This window comes from Labrus bergylta, chromosome 5 (assembly GCF_963930695.1).
Source record: "Labrus bergylta chromosome 5, fLabBer1.1, whole genome shotgun sequence".
Lineage (NCBI taxonomy): Eukaryota > Metazoa > Chordata > Actinopteri > Labriformes > Labridae > Labrus > Labrus bergylta.
Window position 1 is genome coordinate 24,910,097 of NC_089199.1, and position 18,794 is coordinate 24,928,890.

Genomic DNA, 18,794 nt, shown 5'->3' on the forward strand with positions numbered 1-18,794 from the left:
GCCATTAAGTGCACATTAAGAGTGTTTGTGAGGTAAATTATTCATGTGCAATATATCAAATATTTCTTTGCAATTTTAACTAGATGCTGTAGTTATCAAACCAGTGATTGGGGAAGATGTATCAGAAAAAAATCTATCAGTGGACCAATCAGAAACCTGTATATGCTTGGAGGGCATGGTTTGCTGTCTGCATAGAGGTAAACGGTTGTAATTAGCAACTGCTAGTTATCAGCAAACTACAGAATCCAAAAGTATGTCCGTCAGCATTGGTAACCATAAAGGCTGGAGTCCTCTGTGTATGGATGTAATAAATCCTGAGATTATGAGAAACAGAAACAACCGGCTATTATAAAATCCAACACTGCGAGACGACTCGGTAACGAGGATCATATGTTTGAGACTGCTGTTTGTGGCTGTCGTTACTGTAGATGTCCGCAGTGAGTCAATCTGGACTTATTTAAGATCTGCAGTTTATAATGACTAAAATAAACCCAATCATGCAGATCTTTACAGCACTTTATTAAGTACTGAAGTGGACGTAGTTTTCAGAGTGAAGACAAACCTACATCATTATTCAGTAAAATCCTCTTCCCCATGTTTCTCTAACTCTAATATGTGTCTCTAGTCCATCCACCACCCCCCCAATGATGAGAAAAGTCCATCATCTCCGTCTTTTACCTGCTCCACTTTTCAGAAAATGTGAAAATGTTTGGAGATTTTCCCTTCGTCAACGTTAAAACTTTCCTCGATTTCTTCCCTCAGTGAACATTTTCCTGATAATCTGATGTTCTCCATGTCTTTTCTTTTTCTTTTCGAGTCACCAGATAAAGGGGGAGGAGTTAGGGCGGGGCTACCTGGGGAGTGTCCACCTTCTTGTGCACTAAATGGTCACATAGTCACTTTAAATCCAAGCTGGTGTCGGCAGATATTCCAAACTCATCTTTCTAAATGTCAGTCAGTTGATCAAGGCGATACATCACCATGGCTTTCTTGACTTTTAACAGACCTGTTCATCTTCATGTCAGAGTTTGATATCTTTCTGGATGTACAGAACACACAAAACGTCCCTGATGGTTTCAAACCGTCTTCAGGAGATCTGTTCTCTGATTGGAGGATTCAATCCACAAACTCACACACAGTTGGTTTCACGCACAGACTTCAGCTTGCAAACTCTGCTTGACCTTTCCTTTGAGTTCCCCCGCTGGCGGCTGGTTTCATTCATCCTCCTGCTGTGAGTGAAATGGTTACAGTCTTTGACTCGTCATTCACACGGAGGAGCCACAAGTATCATAAGCCGTTTTCACATTTAGACTCCTGAAAATATCTACATAACTTCAGGACTTCTCCGGATATATTCTCCTGATCAGGTTGTTCACACATGCACCTCACAGCGGGAGACTGTCCCTGTTGGATGGGAGGGGGGGTCTCCTGAGGCAAGACATGACGTAAAAAGAAAGATGTGAAAGTGGGGGACAAAGGGACATATGATCCCACCAGAGAGGTCTGGGTCTACACTGGAGTCTCCTCCCAGTTGGGTGTGCCCGGAAAAACCTCCAAAAGGAGGTGACCAGGATCATCCTAATCAGATACCTGAACCACCTCAACTGACTCTATAAGGCTGAGCCCTTACACCCTCCAGAGGAAACTCATTTCAGCCGCTTGTATCCCCGATCTTATTCTTTAAGTCACGACCCAAAGCTCTGAGACTTGGGACAGAGCAGGTGAGACTTGGAATGAAGATTGAGTTGTAAATCGAGAGCTTTGTCTTCAGGCTCAGCTCCCTCTTCACCACGAGACCCCGACGTACTGAAACTCCTTCACTTGGAGAACAGAAGAGAACCACTGTAAAACATATACATAGAAAACGCTACAAAAAACAATCGTTTGCACATTTCTAAGTGAAGACTGTCAGATTGAGCAGAAGTGAAATACAAATATCAAGTCTTCACCTTGAATTCATTGAGAGCGACTACAGCCAGTAATGGAGGTTGACTGCTGCCGAAACTCGCTCACAGCGAGGGGATGACTTCGCCCTCCGAGCCAGCTGCCGACATGTGTTTGCTGCAAAGTTAGGTGTGTGCTAACAATGTGTTTAGTGGCTTCCTGTCAGCAGCTGCTCCAGAGGGTTTCTGTCAACTTAATGAACGTCTGTCAGTCAGTAAAGAAGCAGTCGCTCTGCAACGTAATAACCCGCCCGTGTGGTGAACCTGCAGCTCCCAACAAGACGATGAATTCATGTTAGTGACAAACTTTCAGATGTTTCAGAAACTGAAGCAGATCAGACGTCAAACAGTTTACTGAAGAGTTGCCAAGTTGTTCTAAAGAGCAGAAAACTCTCGCTCTGTGGCATTCCCTCTGAGTGAAGATCTTCAGCGTTCCTCGCCTCTGAGGCTTGAGGAAATGCGTGCAGTGAAGCATTTCTGTGACTGGGATTCTTCTTCTGTGCGAGCGTGCAGACTCTTTTATGGTCCTTCACCTAATTGTTTTCTGGACTCTAATCCCCTGAACCCTGCATATCTCAGTGACTTGTTTATACGCTTTTTCAGTTCCCTCCTCTATAAAAACATATTTTTCCTATTATCCAATCACATTCCTGATGTTGTTTTTTTAAAATGACGGGGGGGATGCACAGCAGCGCCTACCAAGAACGTTCACGTGATGTGCAGCCCGCCAACAGTCCAGTCATCTTGATCTGATTTTTTCAATGACAAAAGAAGGAACAATGAGAGATAGCGTTCCAGTCAGGATGTGGACGGCATGGATAACGTTATTAATGTCAGACCTGTACTTGATTCTAGACTCTTCTCTGGTCTCTGTCTGGTCCTGCAGCACTTCCACATACAACATGTAGCAAATTAAACATTTAAAAATCTAAATCAATTAAAAATAGACATGTTATACAGAATATATTTTTCTGTCGAGTTCTGGCTGCCGCCATAACAGACACTACATGTTTGTCGTTGCCGTGGAAACACCAGATGCATCCGTCACATTATTTTTAAAACGTAGAATCATGTCAGTGGACACAAGTTTTTAAATTGTATTAAACTCATATTTCATGTTAGAAAGAAGGACTTTCTCCAGGAGTTGAAGCATGTAACTTTTCACACAGGAGGTTAAGGGTTAAACTTTGAGGCAAGACCAAAACTCAAAGTTTGAAAGAAGTTGAAGATCTTTGTCCTTTCAAAATAAAATACAGACTTCTCCTTAAGTGAAGCCTCTCCATCGTCCCTTCTGGGCCTCCATACATGTGTGGTGGTGACTGTGTCTGCAGAGACTCTGTCCTCTGACTGGATTTTACTGTTCTGCTTTGTTCTGGTTGACTCGGGACGTTTCTGGGCAGAGCTGGTGTGTTTCGTCCAGCCAATGACAGCGCAGCAGGTGAGTTTAGGAGTGGATACAATTCAAAGCGGTGAATATGACGGACGTGGACGTAGCAGCAAAGAAGAGAAAATATAATCAGAGTGAGGAGAAACACCAAGCGGATAAAGCTCGTTCTAAAACGAGGGGGGGCATCAAAGCCAATCAGACGAGGGCAGCAAGCTCCGGATGCAGACCAGAGATCTTCTTACAGTCCTTAATGTCTCTGTTGTTCTGAGTCCACCACAGGCCACAGTTTACTCTGCCCCATACCGTAAAAATGCTGTGGCTGCAAAACACGGATATAAAACATTACTAGGCAGGCTTCATGTGGCAGCGGGATGGTCACTGGAGGATTCCAGGGTTACTAAATGTGCGGCGAGGGAAACCAGTTAAACCCGTGGAGCTCGATAGAGACGTCTCTGCTGGAAGGGAACAAAACCTGTTGTTTTTTTTACAGACAGAAGAAAAGTTTTTTCTGTTTGTAAACTTTTCAGATGTCAGTTTTATTTCTGCAAGAAAGAAAAAATAGACAAAGTCCTGTAACACCAGATGTAAAAGACACACTTTTAATACATATTTTTTCTTAAACACCAGTGCGACCAATATTCAAGTATAAAATGCTGACACATGCACCATCATGGCCGACCTCCTGCCACATTCACTTTGTATTTAAAGGGATACTTCACCCATTTGCATTAAGCTTTGTATCATTAGAAACCTGGTAGTATTTTCCCCTGAGATGGCGGCGGTGAGGACGAGGAGCCCGGGCCGGCTCGAGCTGGGGCGGACTGGTAGTGTCGGTGCTCTCACTGTTTGCCTATGGACACATTTTCTGCCAGGGATTTCCAAGACACCAATTCCTCTTGGAAGAAATCTCGGAATCAGTTGAGGAAATGGCCATATGTGTTGCAGTAAATATGTCTGTAAATGTTTTTATTACTATATTTCTACTGCTATATTGTATATTTTGGAGAAACTGTAACGATCGAATTTCCCTCTGGGATTAATAAAGTATTTCTGATTCTGATTCTGAAATAGAGGACCTTAGTGGGAGTGGCCTGCGGTGCTGTGCATTCTGGGATTGGTTGTCTTTCATCCACATGAGCCAAAAAGACACTTTCTGCACACAGACACACACACACACACACACACACACACACACACACACACACACACACACACACACACTTAAAGATAAAATCACATTTCATACAGCTCCTTCATCTCCTTCCTTCCTGGTTATCTAACGGAGGATTTGGTGACCTTCAGAGATAGATCCATTAGCTCCTGCAGAGATCAGACCCGTGTGACCTTTACCTTTATGGCCTCCCTCTTGCAGTTCGGCCACCCGGACAGCCTGAGAAGAATCTCCAGTTTCAGAGCCGTGAGGATGTCATTCAGCAGTAATACCTGAGGCATGTGAAGAGGCCTGAGCTTCATCAGGAGGATGACTTCCTGTTCAACCCGTCTGTGTGACTAATCCCATGTTTCTCTGAATGACTGCACCGAGCTCGTTAAAACAGAATGAAGGAATTTGTCAAAAGGAACGTCTGGGGTTCATCTCCGTTTGAGAGAGAGAGAGAGAGAGAGAGACGTTTGACTCTTCTCTGGAACATCAAACATCTTCGATCGGTTAACGAGGCTTCAATGAGTCAGTCAGTAAATCAGTGAAAGAAGGAAAAACGAGATTAAATAGAGACGTGACATCGAGCAATAACGCTGCAATTAAAGAGACGAGAGTCGATCACATGTAAAGAAAGGTCGAGGCAAAGTCAAAGCCACAAATCTGAGACCACACAGTGTGAGCTGTACACACACACACAGACACACACACACAAACACACACACACACACACACACACAAACACACACACACACACACACACACACACACAGTGTATACATTTAAAGAGATATTCACATTTCATACAGCTATTCTGAGCTAATTGAATCATCCACTTACGTTGTTTTTATTGTGTTATGGTTTGAAGAAAACTCCTTCAGAGTCTCTTCATGTTTTCACTTTCTGAATGTTTTCCTGTTTTTTCATGCTTCCTAAATCAGGCAGTCAATCAGTTCATCATGTCTGTAAAGTTACTCAGCTCAGAAAAGGCTTTGTTTTCTCAAGTAAGCATTACACCTACGTAAATATTCTGAGAGTCACAGAAACCTTTAAATAGGATCTCCTCCCAGGTACCTTAGGGACGCAGACATGACGGGGTTAATATCTGTAACGTAAACGCCAAGCAGAGAAGAAAGTCTTGGCTGGTTGGAAGTTCTTTAACCCTAACCATTGGCTTCACCTGATCATTGAGGCATTTCTGTCTAACATGGTGTTCTATGGGGATTGACTCACTTTTGAAGACCGCTGGTGGACACTTTAGGAACTGCAGTTTGTGGAATTTTTAATGTCGTTAAATTATTCAGCTCTGAACAAATAAAGATGAAAATGAATGAATCCTGTTCATCCATATCAGGCAACACTTAACGGCCCTGACACACCAAGCAGACGGCAAAGAAGGCCTCACGACGCCTCACGACTCGGCCAAAAAGTTTCACTTGAACACACCACAAAGACTACAGCCGACGGCCAACCACCACGTAGGTTCTGCTCATGCGTGAGAGGAAATAACTCTCTATGCCAGCAGGGGGCGGTAGTCTGTTGTTATGATACGAGAAGACCATTTTCACACCGCTGTCGCTCACCACCTGTATTATAGGTAGCCTACTAATGGAGAATAATGTCCGATAAAAGTGGAAAATGGCAAGAATAAAGTTGTACATTTCCGACTTTAATCTTGTACATTTCCGACATTAATCTCGAATTTAAAAAAAAATTTTTTTTAATGTGGCCCTAATCCTCCATCGTATTGTCAGCCCTTGGTCTTTAAGTGGGAAAAGAAAAGAAGAGGCGGAGGCAACAAATAAGGAGAAACCACATTAATGGGTAAAAGCATGGATACTACAGCGGCATGCACAAGGGGCTTTCCTGAACCTGTGTTGAGAGCTGGAGAGGAAACCTCCAAACAGCCAATCAGAGAGACTCCTCTCACCGACTGCTGACGCTGATTCAACATGTCGAATCGGCTGAAAAAAAAAAGCCAATTGGCTGACAGGTAGCGATGGAGCCGGACACACCTCGAAAACCAGGACCGACTGCCAACGATCTCCTTGGTGTGTCAGGACCTTTACAGGCTCTCACTTCTCGTGTGCGATCGGCGCAACATGACTGCGCTGATTTACTCGTCACATTAGGGCTGAAAGTTGAGAGAAAGAGGTCGTGGTCAGCCCTATGTTCCCACAGCCCAATGTTCCCACAGCCCTATGTTCCCACAGTCCAATGTTCCCACAGCCCTATGTTCCCACAGCCCAATGTTCCCACAGTCCAATGTTCCCACAGCCCTATGTTCCCACAGCCCAATGTTCCCACAGCCCTATGTTCCCACAGCCCAATGTTCCCACAGCCCTATGTTCCCACAGTCCAATGTTCCCACAGCCCTATGTTCCCACAGCCCAATGTTCCCACAGTCCAATGTTCCCACAGTCCAATGTTCCCACAGCCCTATGTTCCCACAGCCCAATGTTCCCACAGCCCTATGTTCCCACAGCCCAATGTTCCCACAGCCCTATGTTCCCACAGCCCAATGTTCCCACAGCCCTATGTTCCCACAGCCCTATGTTCCCACAGCCCAATGTTCCCACAGCCCTATGTTCCCACAGCCCTATGTTCCCACAGCCCTATGTTCCCACAGCCCTATGTTCCTAAAGCCCTATGTTCCCACAGCCCAATGTTCCCACAGCCCAATGTTCCCACAGCCCTATGTTCCCACAGCCCAATGTTCCCACAGCCCAATGTTCCCACAGCCCTATGTTTCCACAGTCCTATGTTCAAAATTAGGCCCGACATGTTCCCACATTTCTAGGACATTTTCAAAGTTAGGTCTTGTGTTCCTACATTTCCCTTCAATTTAAAGCCCTATCCTCCCACAAGAAATGTTTGCAATAAACAAAGAGATGGGCGCACCAGATTTAGGTCTGTACATTTCTGCAAAGAGAGTTTCTCCAACATGCTCTATCGTTATGTAACAGTCCCTCTTATAATTACGATTTATGATGGACCAAAGACGCCGATTTGACGTCTTTTTCAACTCCAGATCTCGTCTTTATCGCACCTCTCCTCTACGAGACCTGCTCTGCAGCTGTTTCGCCTCCTCTCGCGGTGGTCACATTAAGTTTACTCACCGCCTGCCTTTAACAGGATTGCACTCAGAAAACAACACACCACCCAGTGCAGGCTGCAGCAGGATAATAAAAAGAAGAGACTGCACAACAATAGATAGAGCCAGAGGGAAGGGAGGGAGGGAGGGAGGGGAGGGGGGCTAAAGATCAAGCAGGAAATATGGAACCACTTATGGCCCCTGAGAGTGAGATCCCTATAAAGGGTTAAAGATGGCTGTGGGATAAGTGGAGCTCGTTTATCGCAAATTTCGACAGTGGTAGTTAAATGGTGAGTATTCCCTCCGAGCTGCCAGTTTGCACACAAGTCTCCTCCGAGTGTCCTGCTCTTCTTCTTCTTTTTCCTCTTCTTCTTCTCGGGTTTACAACCGCCGTCTGAATCAGAGCAGAGGAGAGGAGGGTTTTCTCGTCTGTCTCTCCTCTTCTCTCACCTTTAAAGTCATTGCTGCTGCGTTTGTCCTGCGAGAACACCTCATCCTCTTAGTCACCTTTAAACCTCCTGCCCCCCCCCCATCTCGTTCCTTTCTGTCCCCCTCGCTGTGGATCTAAATCTCCATCCTCCAGACTCCATCCCCTGGAGTCTCTGCAGATGTCCTCAGCCCGGCGCTGAAGCGGGGGCGCTCGCCAGCAGCCCAGATGCATCTGCGAGTCTTTGCCTTTGTGATGTCTTTGCTCTGTGAGGTGGTCAGGATGGGCTCTGGTGTCGTGCAGAAGCAAAGTGGTGAGTACGGCTCGAAAGGCGACTTTTAAAAAACGACACCTTCACCTTTTTTGTCTCTGCGGTGTCTTGGTGGTTCCTTCTGATGAGCACGAGGAGCAAACTGGAAGTTCACAGTTCAAGCTGTTTAGTCTGTTAGCATCAAATATCTGCAGCCAGAGTCCAAAGAAATGTGTCACATTTAATGCGTCAATCACATTATGACACTTTCTGTCATGCTAAAGATATCGATTTTTATTTTCTGACACCCTGAAATTTCCCGTAAGACTTTACTGCATCTCCTCTTTTTCAATGCGTGTGCAAGAATTCACTCAACAGCTTTCTGAACAGACACATTTTCTGGGATTTTTGTGAAGCTTTAACTCAAAATTAAAAATGCAAAATGTGCAAAATGTCTGATTATTTAAGTGAACTTAAGTTCCTCCCATGATGGACCTCCTTTGAAAGAGCCTCTCTGTGAAGTGCCCCCCCAACGAGGCCGATTAATGAGTTCTATCTCTAAAGAAGGGCAAGTACAGCGCTGCACCATCAGTGTCTTATTCACCGCAGAACGACCTTCAGGTGTCACTGAACCGAACTCAGAGTCTGAGGAGGTTTGAAACCATCGTTTAAATCTTCCTGATATGAACCGTACTCCTCCTCTTTAACGTCTCTGAGTCCAAACTCACGTCTGTATTTAACTGTCATGTAATATCAGAACTAAACGTTTGAGGAATAACACGGTGACATTAACTCTGACATGATCACGTTCCCATCAACAGTTTACTGAATTTAAACACTTTGTTTGAAAATGGAACATCAGATCTTTTTTAAAACCCTTTTTTTTTTTACTTGTAATTTCTTTTTGGATGGAGTTTATTCATCCATAACTTAATTATTTAAAGGCTTTATATGAAATTTTTCACACTTAAATGTAATAGAAATCAAGTATATCCTCTGAAAATAACTTAGTTTGTTTACAATGTCCATCGGAGGTAGAAGTGCCCCCTTTAGAGAAACACGGTGCGATAACAGCACTGAAGAAGCTTGGTAGTTGACTTTAAAATAACATCCGTGCTGCAACAAACAAACATTTGGATCGATTACTGAAAGGATTGAATCGACTCATCTCATTGGATGTTCTGCACGATTACTTCAGGGCCTTTAAATTCAACATCCCTCTTTCTAACTCAACTCTGCACAGCTTCCTCTGCTCACCGCCCTCTGCACAGCGCCCTCTGCACAGCGCCCTCTGCACAGAGCCCTCACCAGGAAGAGGAGCGTGTTCAGTGACAGACTGGCTAATGGTCGATGCTGAGATCTGAGGCTGATGGAAGAAGGTGATGAAACAGTGAAGGCTCGGCGGTGACTTGGAGGTGGAGGAGGTCACATGTTATGACAGCAGCGATATGATAGGCTGACGATGAGGAAGTGGAGCAGATAATTACAAGAAAAGCGTGGAGGAGGGATGTGACGCAGGATGAGATAGAACGAGCGTGCAGAACATAACGTCTTCCTGACTGAACTTTCTGCAGATATCCGATGAATTTAAACGATACAGACGTTAAAACAAAGTCACCAAGGATGTTTAAGTCCAGACTGATCAGGCAGAATCAAGATGCAGTCCACTGGATGTTGTGCAAACAGCAAAGATAGTAAAGAGGTGAGAGGGCTCACTCCTGATGAAAACATGAACAACGATGTCACCAAGGAAATATAGACAATTCAATTTATATGCAACTCATTTTTTAAAGTCATTTTAAAAGTAGATTGAAGGTGTGTGAGGAAGATGCTTCAGTTTGTAGATGCTTTGACTGATGACTTTCTGCTCTGTGACTCAGGACATGTTAAACTATGTTTGTAATTACTGTGTTTTATGTCTGTAACTTTTTGTTGTGCTGCTGCCCCTCTTGGCCAGGACACTCTTGCAAATGAGATTCTTAATCTCAATAAGGTTCTCCTGGTTAAATAAATTTAAATAAAAAAAATGAAATAAAATAATAACCTCGACGATGACGATATTCTTCGTCCTATTAAAATGCCTTTTAATCATTCTGGAGAAAACAGACTTCGTCCTGAATCCTCGTGTTGCAGCTCGTTAAGCGCTGCAGCAGCAGACGCTCTGCAGCTCTTCAGAGAGAATCTAGAATCCACATTTGTGTTTAATGAGTCCTCCTGATATCCTCCTGAAAACAGTCCCGAGCAGGTATACGCCGTGACCTGCACGCTGGCCGCGGTCTGGCATTTCCTCAGGAATTCAGCACTAATGGAGCATCATCCGGTCTCAATTACGGCGTCAGTTTGGCTTCCGATGTTTCCCTCACAGAGGGGGGGGGGGCAAGCAGCGGAGAGGCGTTAGAGGATGATTAGAGGCTCTGCATGGAGCCATTAAGGTACCGCTGACTCTCACTCAACATAACGGCTTCTGACAGCAGCTTCTGACACTTTGAACGCTGCAGATTTAACAACTTCAGATGAGAACCTGCAGAAACCTGCACACTCCGTTTTTATTGAACACATTTTATTTTGAACTTATCATGGAAATCAGACAGATTAAACAAACAGAAGTCTGAACAAGATGAGAAAGTGAAAAAATGTCCTCATCTTACTTTACTTTGACTGAATTCTCACACATGCATGAAAAAGGAGGCGATGCGTCCGCAACTCTGCAGAGATGTCAGGGTGTGAAAATACAAGTTTATCCATTTGTAGTCTGACTGAGCGTGCAGACAAGTACAAAACCATGACGTGATTTTTTCCTTAAATGTGGTAAAGTTCCGTGCAGGTATTTGATGCTAATCAACCTGAACAGCTTCAAGTTGGACGCCGTTTTCAGGTCCAAAAGGTCAAACTCTGGTTGTGGGCGGGACAGGTTGACCTGCTGTCAGAAGTCATCACGTCACAGAGCACTCCCCCCCCCTCTCTCCCCCACTGCCCCACTGCCCCCCCTCCCCCGACCCGCTGTTTTACTTTTCACACAAAACTGAACAGGTTTGAAGTGGTTGACAGTGGGAGACGTGATCCTGCAGGAGTCAGGAGGTTAAAGTCTTTATTATGTCCTTTAGTGGGATTTACGTCTCTGTAAGATTACTGTAGGTAATCATGAGCACCTGGGACTGTTTCAGTGCAGAGTTCAGAGGCCGGGGGACGGGGGGGGGGGGGGGGGCATGTGATGAAATGCTTCCCTGGATGAGAGTCCAAAGACAGATGCAGAGAAGACATCACAATATGAACATAAATGAAGGATTTTATTTAAAACATGACATGTAAAATTTTGCAGGTCATGCAACTTTGAAAAGTTTTTTTTAATGATGCAAACTTCGCTTTAAGTCGTCTAAATCTTGATCTTTTTAAGCCTGAGGTCATATTCAGCATTTAAACTACTGCTGCCCCGGACATGGAGGTGTTTGAGCTTTCATTTGAACACACTAGACCTAGACACACCCAAGACCAGAGTGCTCCTAGACCTAGACAAGACCAAGGCCAAGGCCATAACCATCCCAGAATAATCCTCATCTTGTGTTTAGGGGACGTGTCACTCACTCAGACCGTAACACCGGGAAGGTTGCTGCCGTAACCGGGGGATGAAAATCAAACTGATTTGAAGTGATTTTTATTTTTTTTAGAAAGAAGCGTTTTCCATGTGATCACAGTAATGACCAGGAGAAATAACCGATCAGTGGTGGTCTTGACCGATCTTGATTTAAAATCCAGAGTCCGCCCAGTCTGAGACCGAGACAAGGCTGCGTAAAAATGCTTTTGATTCCGAGACCTTCAGAGAGTGGTCCTGAAATTATATTGAAAGCACTAACTGTGACCGTGGTGGAGAATATTTTAGTTTCTTTTTTGTGTGTTTTTTTTCTTTGCATGCTTTTAGCTCACGCACCTCCGAGCACTAGGTGGAGCCGCAATGTTGTTAAGTGCAAACATAAACAGACGTGTTTGGAGGGGGGGGGTAATCAGGTGCAGGTGCTGGTGGAATACTCTGGACTCTGAAGTTGTAATGTTTGGGGTGTGTGTTGACACGACTGTATTCAGATCTCTCTCCTTAGACAACCACAGGTCATACTGGTCTTACTGGTCATAGCAGCCCGTTAGTCTGCTCCCCTCCATGGACCGTGTGGGACCCCCGACTCGAGCACCTTGTTTTGGGGGTCACAGGCCAAAAAGTTTTGGAACCAATGCTCTCTCCAATGTTTACAATATTTGGACTGCAGTACCAATTTTAACCACTAGGTGTCAGAGGTACATATTGCTCCTTTAATTGTATTTCCTGTGGACTCGTCGTGATTCCCTCCGCGTTGAAATGAAGTTCTGTCAGGTTTGCATTGTTGAGTTAAAACATTGTTACATGAGATCATAAGGCGCGATGCTTCTAGTTTCTTTGTCCTGAAAACATGTTGCCATACGTATATAATAAAATGTCATGTGCATCATAAGTCTTTGTTTCTTTTCTATCTTTTAACTTTCTCGTCACCGTCTCTAACCTTCACGTGTGTTCAGTTTGAGTGTGGAATCTTTCAAACATGTTTCCTTTAAACTCCACTGGAGCTTGTTACACCTGGAGCTTGTTAAAAAAAGGGGATCCCATTCAAGGTCAGCGGTCAACATTTTAACGCTACCTAAACGTGCAGCATCTCCAGAAGTCTCTAAAGCCGGCAAAACGATCACATGTGCAGAAAAAACTAAAGTCCCTGAGGAAATCTGCTCCGTTCTGATCCATGTTTAGTCCTTATCTACAACTCTGTGGGGGGGAGCTGTAACATGTTCAAGGTCAAAGATCATTGTTCAGAGAGTTCTCTTCATTTTGGACCTGAGATGGAGGGCTGGTTAACGTGTTCCCTTTCTCAATGTCACAATGGAAGGACACACATTATGGTCCTGTGCTTGGTTTCCTCTGATTCAACACAAGTTTCTGTTTCCTGTGAAAAAGTTGTAGACTTACTGTAAGAGGATCAACATGAGGGCTTCTTCAGATGAAACACAAAATGTTGGCAACAACATCAAACATGTTTATTTTGTTGCCTTATTTTCCAACAGTCAACACAACTGTTGCTGGATTACTTTCTGTTCCTTTTATTGGTAGAGATTCTTCTTTTTCTGTCTCTCCTTTGATGGATTTCTGTGGCTCTAAAAAGAAATCCTCGCTCTTTATATCAACTTCAGCGAAACAGAACTCAAGCCCTCTGTTTTACATTTGATGAATTACGTTCACACCCAGGAGCTTCCAGGAAGACGCCATGCCTGCTGATCTGAAGTCTGTGAGGATCAAATATTTAGTTAAAGAGCTCCTCAGCACCTGCTTTTGTTCAAGTGTTCAGGGATTCTTTTTACAAACACACTTGATGCCTGAGATGCTTTCAACGTGTGCAGGTGATCAGCTGGACGGTCTGCAGCAAAAGCTAGATAGAAGGGATTGTACCCGACCTAAAAAGCCTCTGCATGTTTCTAATAAGCTCCACGAGCAGAAACGTGCTCAAACTAGGATCAATATTGGAGATGCTTTTGAAAAATGGAGAGAGGTTAGAACACAGAAAGGTTTACAGACCGATGCAGAGCTGGCTAAACACTGAAGCTTCAGAGTCCACCACATGGCAACCTGCGTGAGCATGGACTCTAGAAAGGAGGGGGCGGGGGGAGACAGCTCTCTATAATGTTTAGAATTCAGACTGCAGTACCCATTTTAAACACTAGGGGGTCAGAGTTACATACTGCTCCTTTAATGACCCTACTATTCTTGTAGAAGTTCAGCTTACAGGGTTAAAAAGATGTCAAGCTTCTTGAAATTTGACCTCAAAGACCCCAGAGTGTATTTTTAAACCATTTCACACACAAAAACACACACACACACACACACACACACACACACACACACACACACACTCCTACAGACACTCTGCAGTCATGGGCAGTCAGCCACAGGTATTTTGTCAGGATCAGACTCGATTGTTCGGACTCAGCTCATCTTTCCATCCCTCTTTTCCTCCTCCCATTCATCTTTACCTCCTGCAGTCCGTAGGTGTGGCCCGATCCAAGACGTGCCTCAATTGTCTTAACGTTTTTCTTCTAAAATCACGTTTGATCACGTGAGATTCTGTGAGATCTCGTGGTCTGGCTGAATCGTCTAGTCTGGCATTCAGAGGATTAAAATGTTCTCAAAATAGAAGTCAAGATTTTGCATGAACTCCTAAATTAGAAATAATGTTCAGACTACGTTTGGACTGACACAGAGTGGCGGTTCGGCCTTTTCTTTTTCTTTTTTTAGTATAAAGGAGCTCCTGCTGTCTCTACATGTGGAGATCTTCGAGCCTGCAGGATCAACAGATCCGTATCTCGAGGAGCTCGTCGGAGGATTTCTCATGGAGTCCAGAAATTCACTCTGAATCTTGTAGATTTGAAGTGTCTGCCTTCTTACCCCCTTTTCCCTCTCTCTGTTTTTATCGAAGTAGGAGCGTTGTTGTCAGTGATGAATTTGTTGAATAAATGGAATATGTGAAGAGTTAAAGGCTCGATAACAGCTTGTTCACAGGACAGTTTGGAGTTTGAGGCACAAACAAATAAGTGCATCTGACCTGAAAAGGCGTTTCTGATATTTGAACATTAACAGACTTAAGCGAGAAGGAGAGTTGTTAGACAAGTTAGACCGGATGCAACTGTCTTTTTTTTTACCTCTGTACTTCAAGATGTTCTGTGAATGAATTTGCACTATAAATAAACTTAATGTTAAAGGTCACATATCCTCCTCCTCTTCAGTGTAAATAAGTCTCAGAGCTCCTCAAAATATGTGTGTGAAGTTTCTTGTTCTAAAACTCTGATCCTGTATTTGATTATGTCTATAAACCCCTCTATTTCAGCCCTGCTCAGAACAGGCTGTTTCTGTGTCTGTACCTTTAAATATGTAAATGAGCTGTGTCTGACCACGCCCCCTCTCTGGAAGGGCTTGGGTGTTCTATTGTTTACGGTGAGAAGGCAGACTCAGAGGTCAGACAAAACACCTAGCTGTGGGAGTGTCACCCACCTGGGGGATCGGCTACTGCCCTTTGTGATGTCATGAAGGGAAAATCTGCAAACGGCCTGTTTGAGCACACATTTTCTGAAAAGTGGAGCAGGGAAAAAACGGAGAGGATGGACTTTTCTCATCATTGGGGGGTTTGTAGACAGACTAGAGACACATAATAGAGTCAGAGGAACATGGGGAAGAGGACTTTACAGAATATGTGACATTTTATTTTCCTCCAGATGTGCAAACAGTCCTAAATGTATCTCTTCACTCTGAATCTGCAGCTCGTTGTACGTCTGCCATGTCCTCTGCTTCATTTGTCTCCATGTGGGCTCGGAGCTCTTACTTTGTGTTTAAATGAAGAGGGTGAGATGTAAAAGTTTGCAGGGGGTCAAAAATATGTAGAAACACCTTCAAACCCTCCTTAAGCAGACGGTGTAATTCTTGGATCCTCTCTGGTGTTTTCCGTCTGTTTTCTCGTCCTGATCGTGTCTCTGTCGTCCTCCACAGCTCACAGAGAGACGTCAGACGACTGCCGCAGCTGTCTGGAGTGTTCCCGAGAGAACGGCTGCGTGCGATGTCCCGAGCGTCTCTTCTTGTTCCTGCAGAGAGAGGGGATGTCTCATCACGGCGCCTGTCTCCACGCCTGCCCCACCGGACACTACGGACAGCGAGGGAAGGACATCAACCGCTGCATGAGTACGTTTTTACAACAGGCATGTGAAGGAGGTACATCTGCTGTTTGTAGACAGACTGACAGACAGACAGACAGACAGACAGACAGACAGACTGACAGACAGACAGACAGACAGACAGACTGACAGACAGACAGACAGACAGACAGACAGACTGACAGACAGACAGACAGACAGACAGACAGACAGACAGACAGACTGACAGACAGAGAGACTGACAGACAGACAGACTGACAGACAGACAGACAGACAGACAGACAGACAGACAGACTGACAGACAGACAGACAGACAGACTGACAGACAGACAGACAGACAGACAGACAGACTGACAGACAGACAGACAGACAGACAGACAGACAGACAGACTGACAGACAGACAGACAGACAGACAGACTGACAGACAGACAGACAGACTGACAGACAGACAGACAGACAGACAGACAGACAGACAGACAAACAGACAGACAGACAGACTGACAGACAGACAGACAGACAGACAGACAGACAGACAGATACCGTAGTATCCTGCATCCCGTCATATTGATGTCATGTCGACAGGCTGAACATTTTCTCTGACTGTGTTTTGTTTCTCGTCCCCCTCAGAGTGCCGCTCTGCAGACTGTGAACACTGCTTCAGTCGGGACTTCTGCACTAAATGTAAACCTGGTTTCCAGCTGTACAAAGGGAAGTGTCTGAGCCGCTGCCCACCGGGGACGTTCGCCTACCACACGGACTGCTTCGGTGAGTGAACACACACGATCACAGCAGGTCATATGTGATCTCTCTGACTAATGAATCATTAAGTGAGAAGCTCGAACCCCGCTGGCTGTGTTGTTGTCAGAGCTGTGTTTACATGGACGGGACGGCCGGCTCCTCCCCTTGTGTATAAAAGCTGTTTTAGTCGAGGACTAGAGAGAAGAAGAAGAACATACTCACTGATTATTTGAATGTTAGTAAGAGTTTTGAGATCATGTTCATTCGGTGTCAGTTTACATGCAATGTGAAGCTACGAGCTAACTAAAGAGCGCTAACATTAGCATGCTAACACAACAATGCAGGACACATGTGACTCCCTCGTGTGAATGTGAGGTGAGGGGGGTTGGAGATGTGTCTCTGGAGGAGAGCGGAGGCTTCAGTTATGGAGGAGATGTGACCTCACAGACTGGGACACCGATATGATGCAGTCGCTGCATCAATATGAACGTACGAAGACGTGATGACAGGCAAGAGAGACAAATGTGTGATTAATTACACGGCACATGTTATGAATGATGGTTCTCACATTCTGTCTCTTCAGAGGCTTTCAGGATTTTAAATATCAACCTGAGAGACTCATCTTCTCTCTCTCTCTCTAAACACTCATCAGCTCCACTTCTGTCTCTTCATTTCTCATGTCTCACCTTCCTCTGATCTTCGGAGCCAAACATTTAATGCAACACATGATTCACCTCAGATGTCCCCCAACAGTCATCAGACTGTATCCTCATATCTCCTTGTATCCTCTCTCAGTAAGTGAGATAAATCTCTTTCTCTCTCTCTCTCTCTCTCTCTCTCTCTCTCTCTCTCTCTCTGTGTCTGCCGTCCACCTGCAACATCTGCAGCTACTGCTGCTCGTTGGCAGGCCCAGCACATCTGCTTCTCATGCAGATGTTGAGGTTTCATGTTTGACTGTGGGTACACACCTCGAGCTACGGGAAACCTTTTCATTTCAGAGCCGGGATCTCACATGATAATGGTGATTAGAGGAAATGATGGCACAGAGCAGGTTGCTGCAGCGTGTTGGAAAAAACCTGCACAGGCTGATTTCTGTGAATGACATCAGAAGCAGTGAGTGTGTATTAATGTTTTCATCTGGAGTTCATCTGTCTCTAATGACTCCAGCGTGTTAGCCAGAGGTCAGGAGAAAACATTAGTCTGATGTGTTGTTACCTCACTGAGGGCTTTTTTGGTTCTAATTTATCGATCTCTCCTCGAGATCTAAGCCCCTGTGCCTCGCTGATCTGAGACCAGAACGGATCTTTTTAGGAGAGCCGAATAAAATCTGATTTATTCTTATTTCAACACCTCTTTTTATGGCTGTGAACGTCTTTCTTCTCTGTAGCTGCCTGTGATTCCAGATTTTCTGTTTCTGGACCAAAACTCAAATGTTGAAGCGCATTTACTCGAGAAAAAGAATTTTTAAAAACCTTAGTTTCTTTGACATGCTTTTTTTCTAAAAATGCTTGTTGATCTTTCCTTTCCTGATAGTTTCCCATGGATTCATCTCATGAGAAACGGCTCGAGTATTTTGGACTCTGCAATCTTGTTTTTTCCCAACATTGTCTCCTTTTTGTATATTTGAAGTCAAATTTAAAGACAGAGTCAGCAGCTTGTTCCTTCAAAATAAAATTCAGACTTCTCCTAAAGTGAAGCTGCTCCATCGTCCCTTCTGGGCCTCCATACATGTGTGGTGGTGACTGTGTCTGCAGAGACTCTGTCCTCTGACTTGATTTTACTGTTCTGCTTTGTTCTGGTTGACTTGGGACGTTTCTGGTGTGTTTCCTCCAGCCAATGACAGCGCAGCAGGTGAGTTTAGGAGTGGATACAATTCAGGGATTGGACACCATTTAAACCGGTGAATATGACGGACGTGGACGTATAGCAGCAAAGAAGAGAAAACATAATCACAGTGAGGAGAGACACCAAGCGGATAAAGCTCGTTCTAAAACGAGGGTGAACCTTGTGTTGTCTTTTACCCGTGGACGTGGAGTTGGTCTGCTTCCTGTTGGACAGGCAGGTGACAAACACCAGGCGGTTAGCTTG

The 18,794-nt window shown here is 44.6% G+C and overlaps 1 protein-coding gene across 1 annotated transcript in view; it reads left to right on the top strand.

Moving 5' to 3' along the window:
• Positions 1 to 7,867: 7,867 nt before the first annotated feature.
• rspo4 (R-spondin 4) overlaps positions 7,868 to 18,794 on the top strand; it is a 30,799-nt gene continuing 19,872 nt past the window's right edge. The window contains exons 1-3 of the mRNA XM_065955265.1: positions 7,868 to 8,320; positions 15,807 to 15,995; positions 16,596 to 16,733. Coding sequence (XP_065811337.1) covers positions 8,236 to 8,320; positions 15,807 to 15,995; positions 16,596 to 16,733 — 412 coding nt within the window. The 5' untranslated portion in view covers positions 7,868 to 8,235. The remainder of the gene's footprint in view (positions 8,321 to 15,806; positions 15,996 to 16,595; positions 16,734 to 18,794) is intronic.